This window comes from Tachyglossus aculeatus, chromosome 11, assembly GCF_015852505.1.
Source record: "Tachyglossus aculeatus isolate mTacAcu1 chromosome 11, mTacAcu1.pri, whole genome shotgun sequence".
Lineage (NCBI taxonomy): Eukaryota > Metazoa > Chordata > Mammalia > Monotremata > Tachyglossidae > Tachyglossus > Tachyglossus aculeatus.
The window spans coordinates 14,410,458-14,431,900 of NC_052076.1; the positions used below are offsets into that span (position 1 = coordinate 14,410,458).

Sequence of the window (21,443 nt, forward strand, 5' to 3'; positions counted from 1 at the left end):
TAAGCACTGGGGGAGACACAAGCAAACCCTAAGCCCATATGCCCAGAACATACATACCACATACCCCACCTCACACCTAGGCACTCAAAGCCACCGTCAGCACTTGGTCAAATCCTGTTCTTTTCCAAGAACCTTGTACAATGCTCTGCACAGTAAGTACTCAATAAATACCATTGATTGATATAATCTAAGCACTTGCTTTTCCCCTCCCCGCGCATTCTCTGTCATCTCCTCCCCCAGCTTGTAAGCTCCTTGAAGCGTGTCTTTGAATTACCGCACTCTCCCGAGATCTTAATACCGTACTCTGCACGTGCTGACATACGCCGGATATTCGAGGGATATAAGGGTGGAGAAACTCCTAACCCAGTACCTGGGACCACCCGCTATTAAGCAGCATCTCCTTTGGGCCTGGCTCTGCTTCCAACTCCTGCCAATCCCCTAAAAGGGGCTGTTGGCAGCCGGCGGGCAGGAGAGGATGCCAGCGCCGCCGAAAGCCGGCTCTCCCCTGTGAGCCGGCCCCGAGACTTGCTCAGAGGGGACGGTCTCGGGTCCGACGTGATTCGGGTCTCGACTTTCCGTGGTTCGGATCGCCGGCCGGGGGGTCGTCGCCCTTCCCCGCTGGCACTGGATTCGGAGATTCTCCAAAGCCCGGGACACCAGAGCTGACCCCGAGGCGAGGGAAAGGGCCGGGGTGCAGCCGTCCGAAGTCCTGGCTTCCCGGCATCGGGAGCCGGGGGTCTCGTTCGCCCGCTTCTCCCGTTTCTCACCCGGCGTCTGGGATGGGTTGCCGCCAGCCATTCGGGGACCGCTCTCGGGGCTGCTCACGTCTATCCTCGAGTGGGGCGGCAGTGCGAAGGCTGCCCGCCCACGGTGCCAGCCGAGGCCCGGGGACCGCGGGGCCACGATCTAGGGGGAAGAGGAGGAGGAAGGCGTGCGCTCCTGACTCCGGGTTGGAGCGTATCAAAGTCCCTCGGCCAACGGGGGTGGGAGCTGTAAAAAAATCGCGTTTTAGAAAAATTTATTCCGACGTACCTTTGTACGTCTGCCCTGCTGTACATAAAAAAAGGTGGCTTTGCTCAGCTAGCCTGGGGGGGCTTTGGGAAATGACTTCCTCCTCCCTCCGTCACCCCCGGGGCCTCGTCCAACTCTCCTCCCGTGAGCGAAGCTGGGCAGGGGAGGAGGGAACGAGGGTGAGGGAGGACTCCCCGTCGGCCCTTTTAGAAAACCTTCGGGGGCCCCGCGGCGGGTGGAAGCCAGGCAGACGGGCGGGCCGGCAGGGCGTCCTCGCCCCCACCCGCCAACCCAGTCCCCCCGCCGCCCAGCGAGCCCAGCCGGCTGGCTCTCCCCGCCCGGACCTTCGCGGCCCCTCTCCGGCCGGGGCGAGAAGGTTCATTTCGAGCAGCGGTGGGGGGGACACGTCTTCAGAAGAAGTCATCTCAACTCTTATAAAGAGGAATGCGTACGAGCCAGCAGCTCTCGGGAGGGGGGGCGGGGTGGGGCCCCGACCCCGGGGGCGGGCAGACTTCATCATCTCTTCATAAAGTTCTTCTCGAGGGCGGCTGGGGTTCTCTGGATGGAGTGGATGTTGCGTTTCAGGCGGTCTTCCAAGGAAGAGGTGGCGGTGCTCTCCAGTTTCAGGCGCCTGGTGGAGGGGGGAGGAGGGGGAAATCCCTTACCCTTGGCTAGATTTAAAAAGCAATCCCCTCGCCCCCTCCTACCTTACCTCGCTGCCCTCCTGCTACAACCCAGCCAGCACGCTTCACTCCTCTACTGCCAACCTTCTCACTGACCCTCCATCTCATCCATTTCGCCGCCGACCTCTCGCCCGCGTCCTGCCTCCGGCCCGGGACGCCCTCCCTCTTCACATCCGACACACTGGCGCTCTCCTCCGCTTCGAAGCCTTATTGAAGAAGGCCCATCTCCTCCAGGAGGGCTTCCCCGACTAGACCCTCATCTCCCCTTCTCCCCCTCCCTTCTGGCTCCCCCCTGCACCTGATTTACACCCTTGACTCATCCCTCCCCGCCATCACACTTCAGTACACAGCCATAACTTAGAGTGATGTTCGCCTCCCCCTCTAGACGATTAGCTCGCTGTGGTAAGGGAACATGTCCACTAACTCTATTATAGTCTCCCGGACGCTTAGTACAGTGCCCTGCACACAGGAAGCACTTAATAGATACCACTGACTGACTGAGCCGGACCAGTCTAGCCTGAGACCTCAACTACCACCGGCTGTGCTTGGGGTGGCCGGCTGAGCAGAAGAGCAGCAACGTGGCCTAGTAAATAAGCCCCCTTTTTCCTCTTCTACCTCCTTCCCCTCCCCACAGCACTTGTATATATATTTGTACAGATTTATTACTCTATTTATTTTACTTGTACGTATCTACTATTCTATTTCTTTTGTTAATGATGTGCATAGAGCTTTAATTCCATTTGTTCTGATGACTTTGACACCTGTCTCCGTGTTTTGTTGTCTGTCTCCCCCTTCTAGACTGTGAACCCGCTGTTGGGTAGGGACTGTCTCTCTCTGTTGCCGACTTGGACTTCCCAAGCGCTTAGTACACACAGGGAGCGCTCAATAAATACGACTGAATGAATGAATGAAATCACGGGCTTGGCACTCGGAGGGATCTGGGTTCTAATCCCGGCTCTGCGGCTTGTCTGCTCTGAGACCTTGGGCGAGGATATGTTATATGTTGCCAACTTGTACTTCCCAAGCGCTTAGTACAGTGCTCTGCACAAAGTAAGAGCTCAATAAATACAATTGATTGATTGATTGATTGAGTAATAACAGTATTCGTAATAATGATGGTATTTGTGAAGTACAGTGCCGGGCACTGTTTTAAGTGCTGTTCTAAGTGCTGAGGTAGATACAAGCTAATGGGGTTGGACAAAGTCTTAATCCCCATTTTACAGCTGAGGGAACCGAGGCACAGAGAAGTGAAGTGACCGGCCCAAGGTGACACAGCAGACGAGTGGCGGAGCCGGAAACAGAACACAGATCCTTCTGAGTCCCGAGGGAACTGAGGCACAGAGAAGTGAAGTGACTGGCTGAAGGTCACACAGCAGACGAGTGGCGGAGCCGGGATTAGAACACAGATCCTTCTGAGTCCCGGGCTTGCGCTCTATCCACGAGGCCACGCTGTTTCTCCAACTAGGTACTAAGTCACTTCACTTCTCTGTGCCTCAGTTCCTTCATCTGGAAAATGGAGATGAAGACTGTGAGTCCCACGGGGGGCCTGGACTGTGTCCAACCTGATTAGCCGGTATCTACCCGGGCGCTGAGAACATAGTAAGCGCTTCACAAATACCATTAAAAAAGGAGCAGCTTAGGCGGCGAGGGCAGAGTTTCCAACCTCCCCGGGAGAAGGCCCCGCTGGGGGCTGGCCTGCCCCGACAAAGGCTCTACGGACTCCTGCCCACGCTCTGCCCCAGTGCAACTGCAGGGGCCTGGACATCAATCATCAATCGTATTTATTGAGCGCTTACTGTGTGCAGAGCACTGTACTAAGCGCTTGGGCGCTTGCCCGGCTCGGCCTGGGGCCGGACAGCCAGTGCCCGGCCTCTCAATCTTCCACGCGATGGCCTGCTGGGGGACAGACACAAACACACACACACACCATCGTCCCCTTGGCAACCCGCCGGGACACACACATACGCGCACACACAATCCTCCCACCTGCCAGGACACCCCCGCACCCGTCCACACAATCTTCCAACTCACCGGGACCGGGACAGACACCCGCTCACACACCCAATCTTCCAAACCGCCAGGACCCACGCACACCCGGTATCTTCCCCGCGGCAACCCACCGGGGCGGACAGTCACCCCACACCAGCGTGGCTCCCCAAATCCAAGCGGCCTCTCGGAAAACGGTCCCGGTAACGGTCCGGAGGGTCACGGCCGGGATCAGAGAGGCCACTGCGCCTTATTCCTTGGGGCCCTTTACGGATGATGATGATGATCGTACTCGTTAAGCGCTTACTCCGTGCTAAACACTCTACTAAGCGTTTGGGGAGGATACAAGCAAATTGGGTTGGACACCGTCCCTGTCCCAGGTGGGGCTCGCGGTCTCAATCCCCATTTTCCAGATGAGGGAACTGAGGCCCAGAGAAGAGGCTTGCCCAAGGTCACCCAGCAGACAAGTGGCGGAGCCGAGATTAGAGCCCATGACCTCCTGACGCCCAGGCCCGTGCTCCACCTACTACGCCATGCTGCTTCTCAACTTCTGCTACTGCTTCTCAACTGTATTTATTGAGCGCTTTCTGGGTGCAGAGCACTGTTTTAAGTGCTCGGGAGAGGACAACACGACGATGTAACAGGCGCAGTCCCTGCCAACAACGAACTTAAAGCCTGGGGTGTTACTACGGCCACGGCTTGTGGCAGAGTGTCCACCTCCCCAAATACACCCGGTCACCCTCCCTCAGAAGGCCACGTCCAGCCCGGGTCCGAAAACTTCCCGGTTGTCTGCGTCGGCCCCTTGGGAGCTCAAACGGTTTTCCCTCCCACATCTTCTATCCCCGGGACTAAGGCTCCCGTAGTCCTCTCCCCGCTCCACCCCAAGTCCCCCACCCCTCCGAAGGAAGGGGTCCCCAAGACGACCTCCGGCGCCCACTCACTGGATGAACTTCCCGTCCCGCGAGTCCAGCTTCTCCAGCTTCTGCTCCCGCTCGTCATCCCTCTCGTGCTTCCTGAGGCTGCTGAGACGCTCTTCTTCCCTCCACTTGGCGTTGTCCATCATCTCCTGCCGCTTCCGCTCCAGTTCCTCGGCCGGGAGCTTTCTGGGAACGGAGACGCCCGCCCTGGCTCCGTCCGGCCCCGCCGGGAAAAGATCCCGCCCTCCGAGGGCCGCCTCCAGCCGGGCTGGACCCGCTGGCCTTTCCCACCGGCCTCCCGGCCTGAGCGACCTCCAGCCCCTTCATTAATACTAATAATACTACTACTACTAATAATAATAATGATGATGGCATTTATTAGGCGCTTACTACGTGCAAAGCACTGCTCTAAGCGCTGGGGAGGTTACAAGGTGATCAGGTTGCCCCACGGGGGGCTAACAGTCTTAATCTCCATTTTACAGATGAGGGAACTGAGGCACAGAGAAGTTAAGTGACTGTTATACGCTCACTACGTGTCAAGCACTGCTTTAATTGCGTGGCTCAGTGGAAAGAGCCCGGGCTTTGGAGTCAGAGGTCGTGGGTTCGAATCCCTGCTCCGCCACTTGTCAGCTGTGAGACCTTGGGCAAGCCACTTAACTTCTCTGTGCCTCAGTTACCTCGTCTGTAAAATGGGATTAAGACTGTGAGCCCACTGTTGGGTAGGGACTGTCTCTATATGTTGCCGATCTGTACTTCCCAAGCGCTTAGTACAGTGCTCTGCACATCGTAAGCGCTCAATAAATACGATTGATGATGACTGTGAGCCCCACACGGGGCAACCTGATCACCTTGTATCCCCCCAGCGCTTAGAACAGTGCTTTGCACATAGTAAGCGCTTAATAAATGCCATTAAAAAAAAAGAATTGCTGGGATAGATCCAAGGTAATCAGGTTAGACACAGTCCTTAACCAGATTGGCGAGAGAGCGCGCGTGTGTGTATCTGTATATACCTGGAATATATCTGTTATTTATTTATTTATATTAATGCCTGCCTCCCCCTCAAGACCGTGAGCTCGTTGTGGGCAGGAATGTGTCTGCTATGTTGTACTGTCCCAAGTGCTTAGTACAGTGCTCTGCACTGTGACTTTGGGCAAGTCACTTCACTTCTCTGGGCCTCAGTTCCCTCATCTGTAAAAGGGGTGAAGACTGTGAGCCGCCCGTGGGACAACCTGATCACCCTGTAACCTCCCCAGTGCGCTTAATAAATGCCACCATAATAAATACGACTGAATGAATGCAACTCAGTCTTAATCCCCATTTTACAGAGGAGGGAACTGAGGCCCAGTGAAGCGACATGCCCAGGGTCACACAGCAGACAAGTGGTGGGACCGGGACTAGAACCAGGCCTGGGCTCTACCCACTAGGCCGCCCTGCTTCTCTAGCTCTCTGGGCCTCAGCTCCGTCCCCTGGACGACGGGGAGGAGGAGATAACCGGCGTGAAAGTGCGTCGGTTTGGAAGCCACGGGCCTCGAGCGTCTCGCCGGGCCTGGTCTCGTCCATCAACGGCCGGGGAACGGATCACCTCCGTCCCGGTTCCCCGGGACGCCGCCACCCGCGTCTCATTGGGAAAAGCTCCCCCCAGATAGCAGCAGCTTGAGCGTCTACAGTGCCTTTCTCCCCAAAGCACTTTTCCTGACGCCCCCAGCCCACCCGTCGGTGGGGTGGCCGGCTGCGCTCTTCCCCCTCGCTCCCATCACGCCCGGAGACGAGGGGCGGCGGCCCACCGCCCCCCGGGCCAAGCCCCGGCCGGGCGGGAGTGAGAAAGCCCCCTCGGGGCCCGGCCTTCCCGACTCCGGGGACCCACCTGGTGTAGCCCGAGGCGTGCCGCCGGGTGTACCCTTCTTTCTTCGGCTGGGGGCTCTTCCCCCGCTCCTTGTCCTTCCTGTCTCCCTTGGAGCCACGCCTGAGCGGCAGGAGGAAGCCTCTTTGCCGCTGCCCCCTCGCTCCCTGCCCTCCTCCCCCCGGACCCGCAGAGGTGCCCGCCGGCCGGCTCACTCACGGCTTTCCGGGCCCGGGGGGAGCGGGGCTGCCGGCTCCGGGACTCGCCTTCTCCCGTCCCCTTCCGCGGGGAGCGGGATACGCTCCGGGACCTGTCCCTGGGCCTGGGGGCTCCGCTCTTCCGCTCCGCCGTCGGGGAGCCCTCCGGCCTCCGACCGCGCTGCTCGGGATCCCTGACCTAGACGGCGGGGCCGGATGAGGGGGGCCGCTGAGGACCAAGCCCAGGAGATAACAAGATGCCCGGGCGTGGGGCGTAAGGAGGGTCCACGGAGGGTTGACCAGAGTCCGTCCGTTCTCCCACCCCGGGCTCGCTTCCCGCTCCGGGGAGGGGCCACGGCAGAGGCCAGCCTGGAGGAAGCGGCGGGAAACTCAGCCCTGGAGCTTTGGGGCACCTAGAACCCTAGAATTCAAGAGCCCCACGATTTCCACTAATGCCTGTCTCCACGTCTAGACTGGAGCTCGCTGTGGGCAGGGAACGGGTCTACCTACCCTGCTGTGCTGTACTCTCCCAAGCGCTTAGTACAGTGCTCTGCACAAAGTACTGAATAAATGCCACTGATTGAGCTGGGTGGGGCTCCAGAGGTCCTCTAGACCAGCCCTCCATCAGGGGTAGCCCTGACACCACCCAGGACGTGCCCATCTCCAATTCATTAATGGTATTTATTGAGTGCTTAACCGTGAGCAGGACACTGGGCTAAGCGCTTGGGACAGAAATAATAATAATAATAATGGTATTTGTTAAGCGCTTACTATGTGCAAGGCACTAAGCTCTAAGCGCTGGGGGGATACAAGGTGATCAGGTTGTCCCACGGGGGGCTCATAATCTTAATCCCCATTTTACAGATGAGGTAACTGAGGCACAGAGAAGTTAAGTGGCTCGCCCAAGGTCACACAGCTGACAAGTGGCAGAGTCAGGATTCAAACCCACGACCTCTGACTCCCAAGCCAGTGCTCTTTCCACTGAGCCACAGTACAATGTAACCGAGTCGGTAGGCATGGTCTCTGCCCATGACCTTAGAGTCTAAAGGGGGGAGGCAGACATTAATATAAATAAATTACAGATCTGTACAGCCTCTAGACCATAAGCCCGTCCTCTGGTATAATAATAATGGCATTTATTAAGCGCTTACTATGCGCAAAGCACGGTTCTTTCTAAGTGCTGGGGAGGTTGCAAGGTGATCAGGTTGTCCCACGGGGCTCAGTCTTCATCCCCATTTTACAGATGAGATAACTGAGGCCCAGGGAAGTGAAGTGACTTGCCCAAAGTCACACAGCTAATTTATTTACGTATTTATTACTCTATTTTACTTGTACATATTTATTCTATTTATTTTATTAACATGTTGTTTTGTTCTCTGTCTCCCCCTTCTAGACTGTGAGCCCGCTGTTGGGTAGGGACCGTCTCTATATGTTGCCAACTTGGACTTCCCAAGCGCTTAGTACAGTGCTCTGCACACAGTAAGCGCTCAATAAATACGATTGAATGAATGAATGAGTTGGCAGAGCCGGGATTTGAACCCATGACCTCTGACTCCAAAGCCCGGGCTGTTTCCACTGAGCCACGCTGCTTCTAGACTGTAACCTCGCTGTGGGCAGGAAATGTGTCTGTTTATTGTTACGGTGTACTCTCCCAACGTCTTAGTACAATGCTCTGCACACGGTAAGCGCTCAATAAATACGACTGACAGGCTGATACGTACCTGAGCGCTGCGGGGCTGAGGGTGGGGTGAAATGCTAAGGGCGAGGATCCAAATGCATAGAGGGCACAGAAGGGAGAGGGAGGTGGGGAAGAGAAAGCGTAATCACGGCGGGCTTCTCGGAGCCAATGTGTGACCCCTAGTAAGGCTCTGAAAGTGGGGAGGGTGGTGGTCGGGACGGGAATTCCAGGCTAGGGATCGGACGTGGGAGAGGGGTCGGCTACAAGATAGCAGTGTGGCTCAGTGGGAAGAGCCCGGGCTTTGGAGTCAGAGGTCATGGGTTCAAATCCCGGCTCCGCTCTGTGACCTTGGACGAGTCACTTCACTTCTCTGGGCCTCAGTTACCTCATCTGTAAAATGGGGATGAAGACTGTGAGCCCCCCGTGGGACAACCTGAACACCCTGTAACCTCCCCAGGGCTTAGAACAGTGCTTTGCACATGGTAAGCGCTTAATAAACGTCATTATTATTATTATTTTATAGACATGATCGGTGCCTAGTGGCGTTCGAGGAGCTCCTTCTCCTCACATCCAACCCGCCCCTCCGCCGTGGGGGACGTATCCGCCTCCGGTCCCTTTTGCCTTATCCTAGTGCTTTGCACATAGTAAGCGCTTAACAAATGCCATCATTATTATTATTATTATTATTATTATTATTGTTATTATTATTGTTATTATTATTATTATTATTATTACCCTGCAGCTGCAACCAGGATCCAACCCCCTGGGTTTAGCCCCTGGCCGACACAGGCACGGCTGCTTGGCCTCCTCATCATCCGTCGCATTTATTGAGCGCTTACTGTGTGCAGAGCACTGTACTAAGCGCTATAACAATAAAAAGCACTTCCTCTTCGGCAGGCCCGAACCCACCCAAGGGGCGAGGAGGGGGGCACGCTCGGGGCCCAGGGAACGGTCACCATTCCCGCCCCGCCCGGCTCTGTCCCGCACGCCTTACCAGCAGGCCGTAGCCCGGGACCCTGGACTGGGCAGGGGGAGAGCCGGCGGGTTTCCTCGACATCCTGGAGAGGGAGAGAGACCCCCGAGTCCTCGGGTGAAGGAAGCAGACTCAGGGAGCCCAGGGGCCTCGCCCGTTTCCCGCCCCCCAGACTCCCGCGGGGGGGGGGGTGACGAGGAACGGGCGGTGACAACGGGGGCCGGCCCCTGCTGCTCACCGTCTCCGGCTCCTCTCGCCTTCGCTGGCGGAGGCCTCGCTGCTGGAGCTGCGGTGCTTGTGCTTCTTGTGCTTCTTTTTCTTCTCCTTCTTCCTCTTCTTCTCCTTCTTTTCCAGGCTCAGCTGCAGCTGGGATGGGCAGAACACGCGGCCGATCTACCCCACCCCCGGCACCCGCCGCCCCGCTCCGAGCTGGCCGATTTGGACCTCCTCCTCCTCCTCCTCCAAGTCCGACCCCCCCGGTTTCCTGAGCTCCCTGGGCCAGCTGCTGTAGGGAGTGCTCACCAATGCTTTGATTTTCTTCATTTTCACGGGGTTATTCAAAACTTCTCTCTTTTTCTCCTCCTCTCTCTTCCTAAAGTGGATATTAAGACTGTGAGCCCCATGTGGGACACGGACCGTGTCCAACCTAATTAGCTTGTATCTATTCCAGCGCTTAGAACAGATCCTGGTAACTAGTAAGTGCTTAACGAGTACCGTGAAAAAAAAAAGAGAGACACACACACAGACTCTGAGAGACCCAGAGAGAAAGACACGGATTCTGAGAGACCCAGACTGACAGACTCCCAGGCAGGCGGACGGACGGTCCGAGGAACCGAGGCAGAGGCCGAACGCAGTGACCCTCCCACGGGTCTGCCAGACAGACAGTGTCCGAAGAACCCAGACCGCGTCTTTCTGCTAAGGAGCGGGGTTTGCACCGCTGCCCCCCGCCCGCCGCCCCGCAGCCGGACGGTACCGGATGATGAAGAGCGGATCTTCCCGGATTTTGCTGGCCATGTCGAGGACGGAGTTGGCTCCCGACGGGGCGAAGATGGAGCCGGGCAGCAGGCCCGTCTCCGAGGAGCAGCTGGCCTCCTTGTCCTCGCTCTTCTCCAGGACGTACTTGTCGACGGGCCGGCCCATCAGGTACTCGTCCCGGTTCACCAGCCCGCCGGGGCCCTGGTACATCCAGTCCAGCTTCTCTTCCTTCTTCCTGGTTCGGGGAGGGGGCCGTCATTCCCAACTGCGCTCCTCACGGTCCCCCCAGGCCCCCGGCCCCCCGCCCCGGCCCCTTCACTGGTCCGTACAAAGCACAGACTCCCGCTTAGGGGGAAGAACTGGGAATGAGGAAACCCAGGTCCGGTCCCGGCTCTCCCACCGGCCTGCTGGGTGACCTCGGGATACTCACTGAACCTCTCTGGACCTCCGTTTCTCCTCCTGAAAAATGGGGAGAAAACCCCCCCAACTCTCCCTAACGCTTAGATAAATAAATAATAATAATAATGATGGCATTTATTAAGCGCTTACTATGTGCGAAGCACTGTTCTAAGCGCTGGGGAGGTTACAAGGTGATCAGGTTGTCCCACGGGGGGCTCACAGTCTTCATCTCCATTTTACAGATGAGGTAACTGAGGCACGGAGAAGTGAAGTGACTTGCCCAAAGTCACACAGCTGACAAGTGGCGGAGCCGGGATTTGAACCCATGACCTCTGACTCCAAAGCCCTGTGCTCTTAGATCATGAACCCCGGGTGAATCTAGGGGTCCGATCGATCAACTCGAATCCATCCCGGTGCTTAGCACGACGCTTGGTACGTAGTGACCATTTAATAGCAAGATGACTAATATGACCTGCCGGATTCTGACCGGAATTGAGAAGGAGTGTGGTTTAATGGAAAGAGCCCGGGGTTGGGAGTCAGAGAACCTGGGTTCTAATCCCGGCTCCGCCACTTGTCTGCTGTGTGACCTCGGGCAAGCCGCTTAACTTCTCTGTGCCTTGGCTACCTCACCTGTAAAATGGGGATGGAGACTGTGAGCCCCACGTGGGACAACCTGATGACCTTGTATCCACCCCAGTGCTTAGAACAGTGCTTGGCACATAGTAGGCGCTTAACAAATACCGTAATTAATTAATTAGCTAATGGGGGGAGGGGAATTAAACACTGGAATAGAAGACCGGGAGAGATGGAGCTGCCTCTCACCCTGAAGACCTGGGGGATGGAAGTGAGGACCTTAGCCCACTGAGGCAATGGGAACTTTTTTTTTATTTATGGCATTTATTAAGCGCTTACTATGTGCAAAGCACTGTTCTAAGCGCTGGGAAGGTTACAAGGTGACCAGGTTGTCCCACGGGGGGCTCACAGTCTTAATCCCCATTTTCCAGATGAGGTAACTGAGGCCCAGAGAAGTGAAGTGACTTGCCCAATGTCACACAGCTGACAATTGGCGGAGCCAGGATTTGAACGCATGACTTCTGACTCCAAAGCCCGGGCTCTTTCCATTGAGCCACGCTGCTTCTCCTAAACCCACAGATCTGCGGGATTGGGTTGGGGTGGGCACTCAGGAAAAATCCGCCTCGGCTCATCCACAATGCCGATTTCCACAAGTGGACCTCGCTGGGGTCGACCCCGTGAACCTTCTCGGGAGGCCCGGAGAGATCCGGCTTTCCCTCAGGAACCTCCTTCCCACGATTCTCCACCGAGCTGTGTGCCACCCTCCCTCTCACCTCCCCTTCCGGACAATTGGAAAATCGGGAGGGCCGTAGGAACGCCGGGAATTTGACGGATGTTCCCCGGCGCCTGGGCCAGCTTCAGGCCCGCAGGCCAGGTCCGCGACTGTACAGGATTCGAAACGGCCGAGCCAGGCCTCGCCCGTCTCCGTGACCCCGGGTCTGGAGTCCTGGGTTCTAATCCTGACTCTGTCACTTGCTGTGGGGCCTCACGCAAGACACATCACTTCTCCAGGCTTCAGTTTTTTCCAACTGTAAGATGGGGATCAGTAATGACTGAGCCCCTTCCTTCCTCTCCCCCTCGTCCCCCTCTCCATCCCCCTCATCTTACCTCCTTCCCTTCCCCACAGCACCTGTATATATGTATATATGTTTGCACATATTTATTACTCTATTTATTTATTTATTTTACTTGTACATATCTATTCTATTTATTTTATTTTGTTAGTATGTTTGGTTTTGTTCTCTGTCTCCCCCTTTTAGACTGTGAGCCCACTGCTGGGTAGGGACTGTCTCTATATGTTGCCAATTTGTACTTCCCAAGCGCTTAGTACAGTGCTCTGCACATAGCAAGCGCTCAATAAATACGATTGATTGATTGACTGATTGATTAATAAGTTGCGGTACTTGCTAAGCGCTACGTGCCCGGCACTGTACTGAGTGCTAGGTAGATCCAAGCAGATCGGGGAGGACACGGTTCCTGTCCCACGTGGGGCTCACCGACTCGATGCCCGCTTTACAGATGAGGTCACTGAGGCCCAGGGAAGCGAAGTGACCCACCCCGGGTGACCCGGCAGACACGTGGCAGAGCTGGGATTAAAACCCGTGACCGCCTGAATAATAATAATAATAATAATAATGATGGCATTTATTAAGCGCTTACTATGTGCAAAGCACTGTTCTAAGCGCTGGGGGGATACAAGGTGATGAGGTTGTCCCACGTGGGGCTCACAGTCTTCACCCCCATTTTACAGATGAGGGAACTGAGGCCCAGAGAAGGGAAGTGACTCGCCCAAAGTCACACAGCTGACAAGTGGCAGAGCCGGGATTTGAACCCCTGACCTCCGACTCCAAAGCCCGTGCCCTTTGCCACTGAGCCACGCTGAATGCCAGGCCCGGGCTCTAGCCACCGCGCCAACACCTAGAGAAGCAGCGTGGCTCAGTGGAAAGAGCCGGGCTTTGGCGTCAGAGGTCATGGGTTCAAATCCCGGCTCTGCCGCTGGTCAACTGGGTGACTTTGGGCGAGTCACTTCACTTCTCTGGGCCTCAGTGACCTCATCTGGAAAATGGGGATGAAGACTGTGAGCCCCACGTGGGGCAACCGGATCACCCAGCGCTTAGAACAGCGCTTAATAAATCATCATCATCATCATCAGTCGTATTTATTGAGTGCTTACTGTGTGCAGAGCACTGTACTAAGCGCTTGGGAAGTACAATTTGGCAACATCGAGAGACAGTCCCTACCCAACAGTGGGCTCACAGCCTAGAAGGGGGAGACAGAGAATAAAACCAAACATACTAACAAAATAAAATAAATAGAATAGATAGGTACAAGTAAAATAAATAGAGTAATAAATCCGTACAACCATATATACATATATACAGGTGCTGTGGGGAAGGGAAAGTACAAGTAAAATAAATAAATAAATAAATAGAGTAAAAAAAAATATGTACAAACATATATACATATCTACAGGTGGTGTGGGGAAGGGAAGGAGGGGGGGGGATGGAGAGGGGGACGAGGGGGAGAGGAAGGAAGGGGCTCAGTCTGGGAAGGCCTCCTGGAGGAGGTGAGCTCTCAGCAGGGCCTTGAAGGGAGCCACTATTATTATTATTACCTCCCTCCCTCTTAAGATGTGGAACAAGGACTGTGCCCGACCTATCGACCCTGGGTTTACGGCAGTGCTTGACACACGGCAAGCGCTTAGATACCCCAAGAGTGAATCCCGGCCGAGGTTCCCCGAGGCCCCGGGCCGTGGCCGGCCACTTCGCCACTCACTTGACGGCCCCCACGTCCTCAGCGTAGCGCTGCATCTCCTCCCGGGCGCGCTCCTCCCGCAGCTCCCGCTGCAGCTCCTCGATCTTCTTCCGCTCCGCTTCATGCTTCTGCTCCGCCTTCCAAACCTTCTCCACATTGCGGAGCGTCTGGGGGTGCCAGCTCTTCTTCAGATTCTAGACAGAAGGGGCGGGGGGAGGAAACGGTCAGATCCTTGGAAGCACTCGTTCGTCCCATCGTATCTACTGGGCGCTTACCGTGTGCGGAGCGGCGTACTAAGCGCTGGGGAGAGGACACTACAACGATAGACGGCCACATTCCCGGCCCACCAGGGTTCCAGTCCTCGCTCTGTCCGCTGCCCCGGGCTTCCCTCCATTGCCACGGCTCCCACTCGTTCATTCAATCGTATTTACTCATTCGTTCGTATTTACTGAGCGCTTACTGTGTGCAGAGCACTGGACTAAGCGCCTGGAAAGTACAATTCAGCAACAGAGACAATAATAATAATGGCATTTATTAAGCGCTTACTATGTGCAAAGCACCGTTCTAAGCGCTGGGGAGGTTACAAGGTGATCAGGTTGTCCCACGGGAGGCTCACAGTCTTCATCCCCATTTGACAGATGAGGGAACTGAGGCACGGAGAAGTTAAGTGACTTGCCCAGAGGGGCTCACAGTCTAGAATGGCGGAGACAGACATCCAAGCAAGTAAAGCGGCATCAACAGCATCAATACATATAGAATTATAGATATAAACACATCATTAATAAACTAAATAGAATAATAAATATGCACATATATACACAAGTGCTGTGGGGCGGGGAAGGGGGTAGAGCAGAGGGAGGGGGTAGGAGCGATGGGGAGGGGAGGAGGAACAGAGGAAAAGGGGGGCTCAGTGTGGGAAGGCCTCCTGGAGGAGGTGAGCGCTCAGTAGGGCTTTGAAGGGAGGAAGTGAGCTAGTTTGGCGGATGGGAGGAGGGAGGGCATTCCGGGCCAGGGGGATGATGTGGGCCGGGGGTCGATGGTGGGACAGGTGAGAACGAGGTACGGTGAGGAGATTAGCGGCGGAGGAGCGGAGGGTGCGGGCTGGGCTGTAGAAGGAGAGAAGGGAGGTGAGGTAGGAGAGAGGTGAGGTGATGGACAGCCTTGAAGCCGAGAGTGAGGAGTTTTTGCTTGATGTGTAGGTTGACAGGCAGCGTTTCTGCACAAGGATGATGCGGGCAGCAGAGTGAAGTATAGACTGAAGTGGGGAGAGACAGGAGGATGGGAGATCAGAAAGGAGGCTGATGCAGTAATCCAGTCGGAATAAGACGAGTGATTGTACCAAGAAAGTAGTGGTTTGGATGAAGAGGAAAGGGTGGATCTTGGTGATGTTGTGAAGGTAAGACTGGAAGGTTTTGGTGACGGATTGGATGTGTGGGGTGAACGAGAGAGCGGAGTCAAGGATGACGCCAAAGTTGGGGGTTTTGTGAGACGGGAAGGATGGTAGTGCCGTCTACAGTGACGGGAAAGTCAGGGAGAGGACAGGGTTTGGGAGGGAAAACAAGGAGCTCAGTCTTGGACATGTTGAGTTTTAGGTGGTGGGCAGACATCCGGATGGAGATGTCCTGAAGGCAGGAGGAGACGCGAGCCTGAAGGGAGGGAGACAGAGCAGGGGAGGAGATGCAAATTTGGGTGTCATCCACGTAGAGATGATAGTTGAGCCGTGGGAGTGAATGAGTTCACCAAGGGAGTGAGTGCAGATGGAGACCAGAAGGGGAACGAGAACTGACCCTTGAAGAACCCCTACCGTAAGGGGATGGGGGGGGGGGGGGGGGGAGGAGGAGCCTGCAAAACAGACTGAGAATGAACGACCAGAGAGATAAGAGGAGAACCAGGAGAGGATGGAGTATGTGAAGCCAAGGTTGGATAATGTGTTGAGAAGGTCGACAGCGTCAAAGGCAGCTGAGAGGTCGAGGAGGATTAGGGTGGATTAGGAGCCGTTGGATTTGGCAAGAAGGAGGTCATTGGTGACCTCTGAGAGGGCAGTTTCCGTGGAATGTAGGGGACGGAAGCCAGACTGCAGGGTGTCCAGGAGGGTTGGAGTTGAGGAATTCGAGGCGGTGAGTGTAGACGACTGGCTCCAGGAGTTTGGAAAGGAAGGGTAGGAGGGAGATGGAGCGATAACCGGAGGGGGCAGTGGGGTCAAGGGAGGGTTTTTTGAGGATGGGGGAGACGTGGACCTGTTTGAGGGTACAGGGGAAGAAGCCGTTGGAGAGTGAGCGGTTAAAGATGGAAGTTAAGGAGGGGAGGGAAGGGGTGAGAGTTTTTATAAGGTGGGAGGGGATGGGATCAGAAACACAAGTGGAGGGGGTGGCACTCCATTCAGTCAATCGTATTTATTGGGCGCTTACTGTGTGCAGAGCTTCATTCATTCATTCAATCGTATTTATTGAGCGCTTACTGTGTGCAGCGTACTGTACTAAGCACTTGAAAAGTACAATTCTGCAAGAGGGACCATCCCTGCCCACAGAGGGCTCCCAGTCTAGCACTGGAGAGGAGGGAGGAGCTCTCCCCTGAAGATACTGCTGGGAAGGATTGGAAAGCAGAGGAGGGGGTGGGGATGGAGAAGGGGGAGGAGTGACTTTGGTAATCCAGACTGAGCCCCCATTTTTTCCTCTCCTCCCCCTCATCATGAGCCCCCCTCTCCCTTCCTCTGCCCTATCCCCTTCCCCTCCCCACAGCACTTATGTATATCTGGACAGATCTATTACTCTATTTTACTACCGATGAGTGGCTCAGTGGAAAGAGCCCGGGCTTGGGAGTCAGAGATCATGGGTTCAAATCCCGACTCTACCAATATGGTTTGTTTTTTTTGTCTGTCTCCCCCTTTCAGACTGTGAGCCCGCTGTTGGGTAGGGACCGTCTCTATATGTTGCCAACTTGTACTTCCCAAGCGCTTGGCACACAGTAAGCGTTCAATAAATACGACTGAATGAATGAATGAATGACTTGTCAGCTGTGTGACTTTGGGCAAGTCTAACTTCTCTGTGCCTCACTTCCCTCATCTGGAAAATGGGGATTAAGACTGTGAGCCCCCCGTGGGACAACCTGATAACCCTGTATCTCCCCCAGCGCTTAGACCAGTGCTTGGCACATAGTGAGCACTTAACAAATGCCATCATTATTATTACCTGGAAAAGGGGGGTTAAGACTGTGAACCCCGCGTGGGACAACCTCATTACCTTGTAATAATAATGACGGCATTTATTAAGCGCTTACTATGTGCAAAGCACTGTTCTAAGCACTGGGGAGGTTACAAGGTGACCAGGTTGTCCCACGGGGGGCTCACGGTCTTAATCCCCATTTTACAGATGAGGGAACTGCGGCACAGAGAAGTTAAGTGACTTAGAACAATGTTTTGCACATAGTAAGTGCTTAATAAATGCCATTATTATTATGATTGTATCCCCCCCCCAGCGCTTAGAACAGTGATTGGCACAAAGTAAGTGCTTAACAAATACCAATTATTATTATTCTCTGGGCCTCAGTTCCAGCTCAATTGTATTCATTGAGCGCTTACTGTGTGCAGAGCACTGGACTAAGCGCTTGGGAAGTCCAAGTTGGCAACATCTAGAGACGGCCCCTACCCAACAGCGGGCTCACAGTCTAGAAGGGGGAGATAGAGAACAAAACAAAACATATTAACAAAAGAAAATAGAACAAATATGTACAAATAAATTAAATTACTTGTTTTGCTGTCTGTCTCCCCCTTCTAGCCTGTGAGCCCGCTGTTGGGTAGGGACCGTCTCTATCTGGTGCCCAGCTGGCCTTCCCAAGCGCTTAGTACAGTGCTGTGCACACAGTCAGTGCTCAATCAATACCATTGAATATGTACATATGTTTGTACATATTTATTACTCTATTTATTTTCCTTGTACATATCTATTCTATTTAATTTTGTTAATATGTTTTGTTTTGTTGTCCGTCTCCCCCTTCTAGACTGTGAGCCCACTGTTGGGAAGGGACCGTCTCTAGATGTTGCCAACTTGGACTTCCCAAGCGCTTAGTCCAGTGCTCTGCACACAGTAAGCACTCAATAAACACAATTGATTGAATGACTGAATGAATGCTCTGCATCCTGTAAACGCTCAATCAATACGAATGAATGAAATGTACATATGCTTGTACATATTACTCTATTTCTTTATTTATTTTACTTCTACATACCTATTCTATTTATTTTATTTGGTTAATATGTTTGGTTTTGTTCTCTGTGTCCCCCTTCTAGACTCTGAGCCCACTGTTGGGTAGGGACCGTCTCTATCTGTTGCCAACTTGTACTTCCCAAGCGCCTAGTCCAGTGCTCTGCACACAGTAGGCGCTCAATAAATACGATTGATTGAATGATTGAATGAATGCTCTGCACCAAGTAAACGCTCAATCAATACGAATGAATGAAATGTACATATGCTTGTACATATTTATTACTCTATTTCTTTATTTATTTTACTTGTACATACCTATCCTATTTATTTTATTTTGTTAATATGTTTTGCTTTGTTCTCTGCCTCCCCCTTCTAGACTGTGAGCCCGCTGTTGGGTAGGGACCGTCTCTATCTGTTGCCAACTTGTACTTCTCAAGCGCTTAGTACAGTGCTCTGCACACAGTAGGCGCTCAATAAATACGATTGATTGAATGATTGAATGAATGCTCTGCACCCAGTAAGCGCTCAATCAATACGACTGAATGATATGTACATATGTTTGTACATATTTATTACTCTACTCATTTTACTTGTACCTACCTATTCTATTTATTTTATTTTGTTAATATGTTTGGTTAATATGTTGCCAATTTGTACTTCCTAAGCGCTTAGTACAGTGCTCTGCACACAGTAGGCGCTCAATAAATACGATTGATTGAATGATTGAATGAATGCTCTGCACCCAGTAAGCGCTCAATCAATACGACTGAATGATATGTACATATGTTTGTACATATTTATTACTCTACTCATTTTACTTGTACCTACCTATTCTATTTATTTTATTTTGTTAATATGTTTGGTTAATATGTTGCCAATTTGTACTTCCTAAGCGCTTAGTACAGTGCTCTGTACACAGTAAGCGCTCAATAAACACAATTGATTGAATGATTGAATGAATGCTCTGCACCCAGTAAGCGCTCAATCAATACGACTGAATATGTACATATGTTTGTACATATTTATTACTCTATTTATTCATTTTACTTGTACGTACCTATTCTATTTATTTTATTTTGTTAATATGTTTGGTTAATATGTTGCCAATTTGTACTTCCCAAGCGCTTAGTACAGTGCTCTGCACATAGTAAGCGCTCATTAAATACGACTGATGATGATGATTGTCTCTATCTGTTGCCAACTTGGACTTCCCAAGCGCTTAGTCCAGTGCTCTGCACACAGTAAGCGCTCAACAAATACGACTGAATGAATGAATTCGATCGTGTTTAATAGTAAGATCGAATGAATGATTGAATGAATGTCCTGCACCCAGTAAGCGCTCAATCAATACGAATGAATGAATGAATGAATGAATTGGATCGCGTTTACTAGTAAGATTGAATGAATGATTGAATGAATGCCCTGCACCCAGTAAGCGCTCAATCAATACGAATGAATGAATGAATTCGATCGTGTTTACTAGTAAGATTGAATGAATGAATGATTGAATGAATGCTCTGCACCCAGTAAGCGCTCAATCAATACGAATGAACGAATGAATTCGATCGTGCTTACTAGTAAGATTGAATGAATGAATAATTGAATGAATGCCCTGCACCCAGTAAGCGCTCAATCAATACGAATGAATGAATGAATTGGATCGTGTTTACTAGTAAGATTGAATGAATGAATGATTGAATGAATGCCCTGCACCCAGTAAGCGCTCAATCAACACGAATGAATGAATGAATTCGATCGTGCTTAATAGCAAGATTGAATGAATGAATGATTGAATGAATACCCTGCACCCAGTAAGCGCTCAATCAATACGAATGAATGAATGAATTCGATCGTGTTTACTAGTAAGATTGAATGAATGATTGAATGAATGCTCTGCACCCAGTAAGCGCTTAATCAATACGAGTGATTGAATTCAATCGTTTAATAATAATGAGGGCATTTATTAAGCGCTTACTATGTGCAAAGCACTGTTCTAAGCGCCGAATAACCGTCCGACCCCGCCACGGCCCCCAACTCCTCACCAGATCTCCTCCCCCCATGATGGCGGCGTCCCCTCAGCGGCCACTTCCGGGGGGCAGGGTGAGGTCATCCCTCTGCGACGGCGTCTGGGGTGGGCGGCGCCCTGAGATGACGTCAGGCGCCCCCTCTCTCCCGTCGAGGGCGGCGCGCGGGGGATGACGCCCCCGGCCGGCGGCGCGGGGAGATGACGTCACTCCCCCTCCCCGCCCCGCTAGAGGGTGCGTAGCGACTCGACGGCGTCGTCACGTGGTAGCCTCTCCTCAGGGCCCGTAATCATAACGACGACGGTGGTTATCATTGTTAGTAAGAGTATTGTTGTTATTATTAATAATCGTAATAAGAAGAATGGAGGTATTTGTTAAGCGCTGTGTGCAAAGAACTGTTCTAATCGCCGAGGTGATAATGATGGCATTTATTAATCAGTCGTATTTAGTGAGCGCTTACTTTGTGCAGAGCACTGTATTAAGCAGTGATTACTATATGCAAATCACTGTTCTAAGCGCTGGGGTGATAATACTAATGATGGCATTGATTAAGCGCTTACTATATGCAAAGCACTGTTCTAAGCGCTGAATGACCGTCCGACGCCGCGACCCCCAACACCTCATAAGATCTCCTCCCCGCATGATGGCGGCGTCCCCTCAGCGGGCACTTCCGGGGGGAGAGGTCATCCCGCCGCGACGGCGTCTGGGGAGGGCGGCGCGGAGAGATGACGTCAGGCGACCCTTTCTCGCCCGGCGCGGGGCATGACGCCAACAGCTTGGGGCGGCGGCGCGGGAAGATGACGTCACTCCATCCGCCCCGCTAGAGGGCGCACGGCGACTCGACGGCGTCGTCACGTGGTAGCCTCTCCTCAGGGCCCGTAACCATAACGACGGTAGTGGGTGTCACTATTATTAGTATTGTTATTATTATTATTATTATTATTAATAATCGTGATAAGAGGAGTAATGGTATCTGTTAATTGCTGTTTTAATCACTGGGGTATTAATAATAATATTCATTCATTTATTTATTTTAGTTGTACATATTTATTCTATTTATTTTATTTGGTTTCCTCCAGGAGGCCTTCCCAGACTGAGCCCCTTCCTTCCTCTCCCCCTCGTCTCCCTCTTCATCCCCCCCATCTTACCTCCTTCCCTTCCCCACAGCACCTGTATATATGTTTGTACATATTTATTACTCTATTTATTTATTTATTTTACTTGTACATAT

General features: G+C 52.9%; 1 protein-coding gene across 1 annotated transcript; it reads right to left on the reverse strand.

The window, feature by feature from the left end:
• Positions 1-1,004: 1,004 nt before the first annotated feature.
• Positions 1,005-20,566, reverse strand: CWC25 (CWC25 spliceosome associated protein homolog). Its single transcript, XM_038753857.1, is given in 11 exon segments — positions 1,005-1,642; positions 4,622-4,783; positions 6,462-6,560; positions 6,657-6,673; positions 6,675-6,833; positions 9,307-9,370; positions 9,524-9,651; positions 9,808-9,877; positions 10,259-10,495; positions 14,008-14,180; positions 20,231-20,566. Coding segments are annotated over 11 exon segments (1,242 nt in total). The 5' UTR covers positions 20,249-20,566; the 3' UTR covers positions 1,005-1,527.
• Positions 20,567-21,443: the final 877 nt, after the last annotated feature.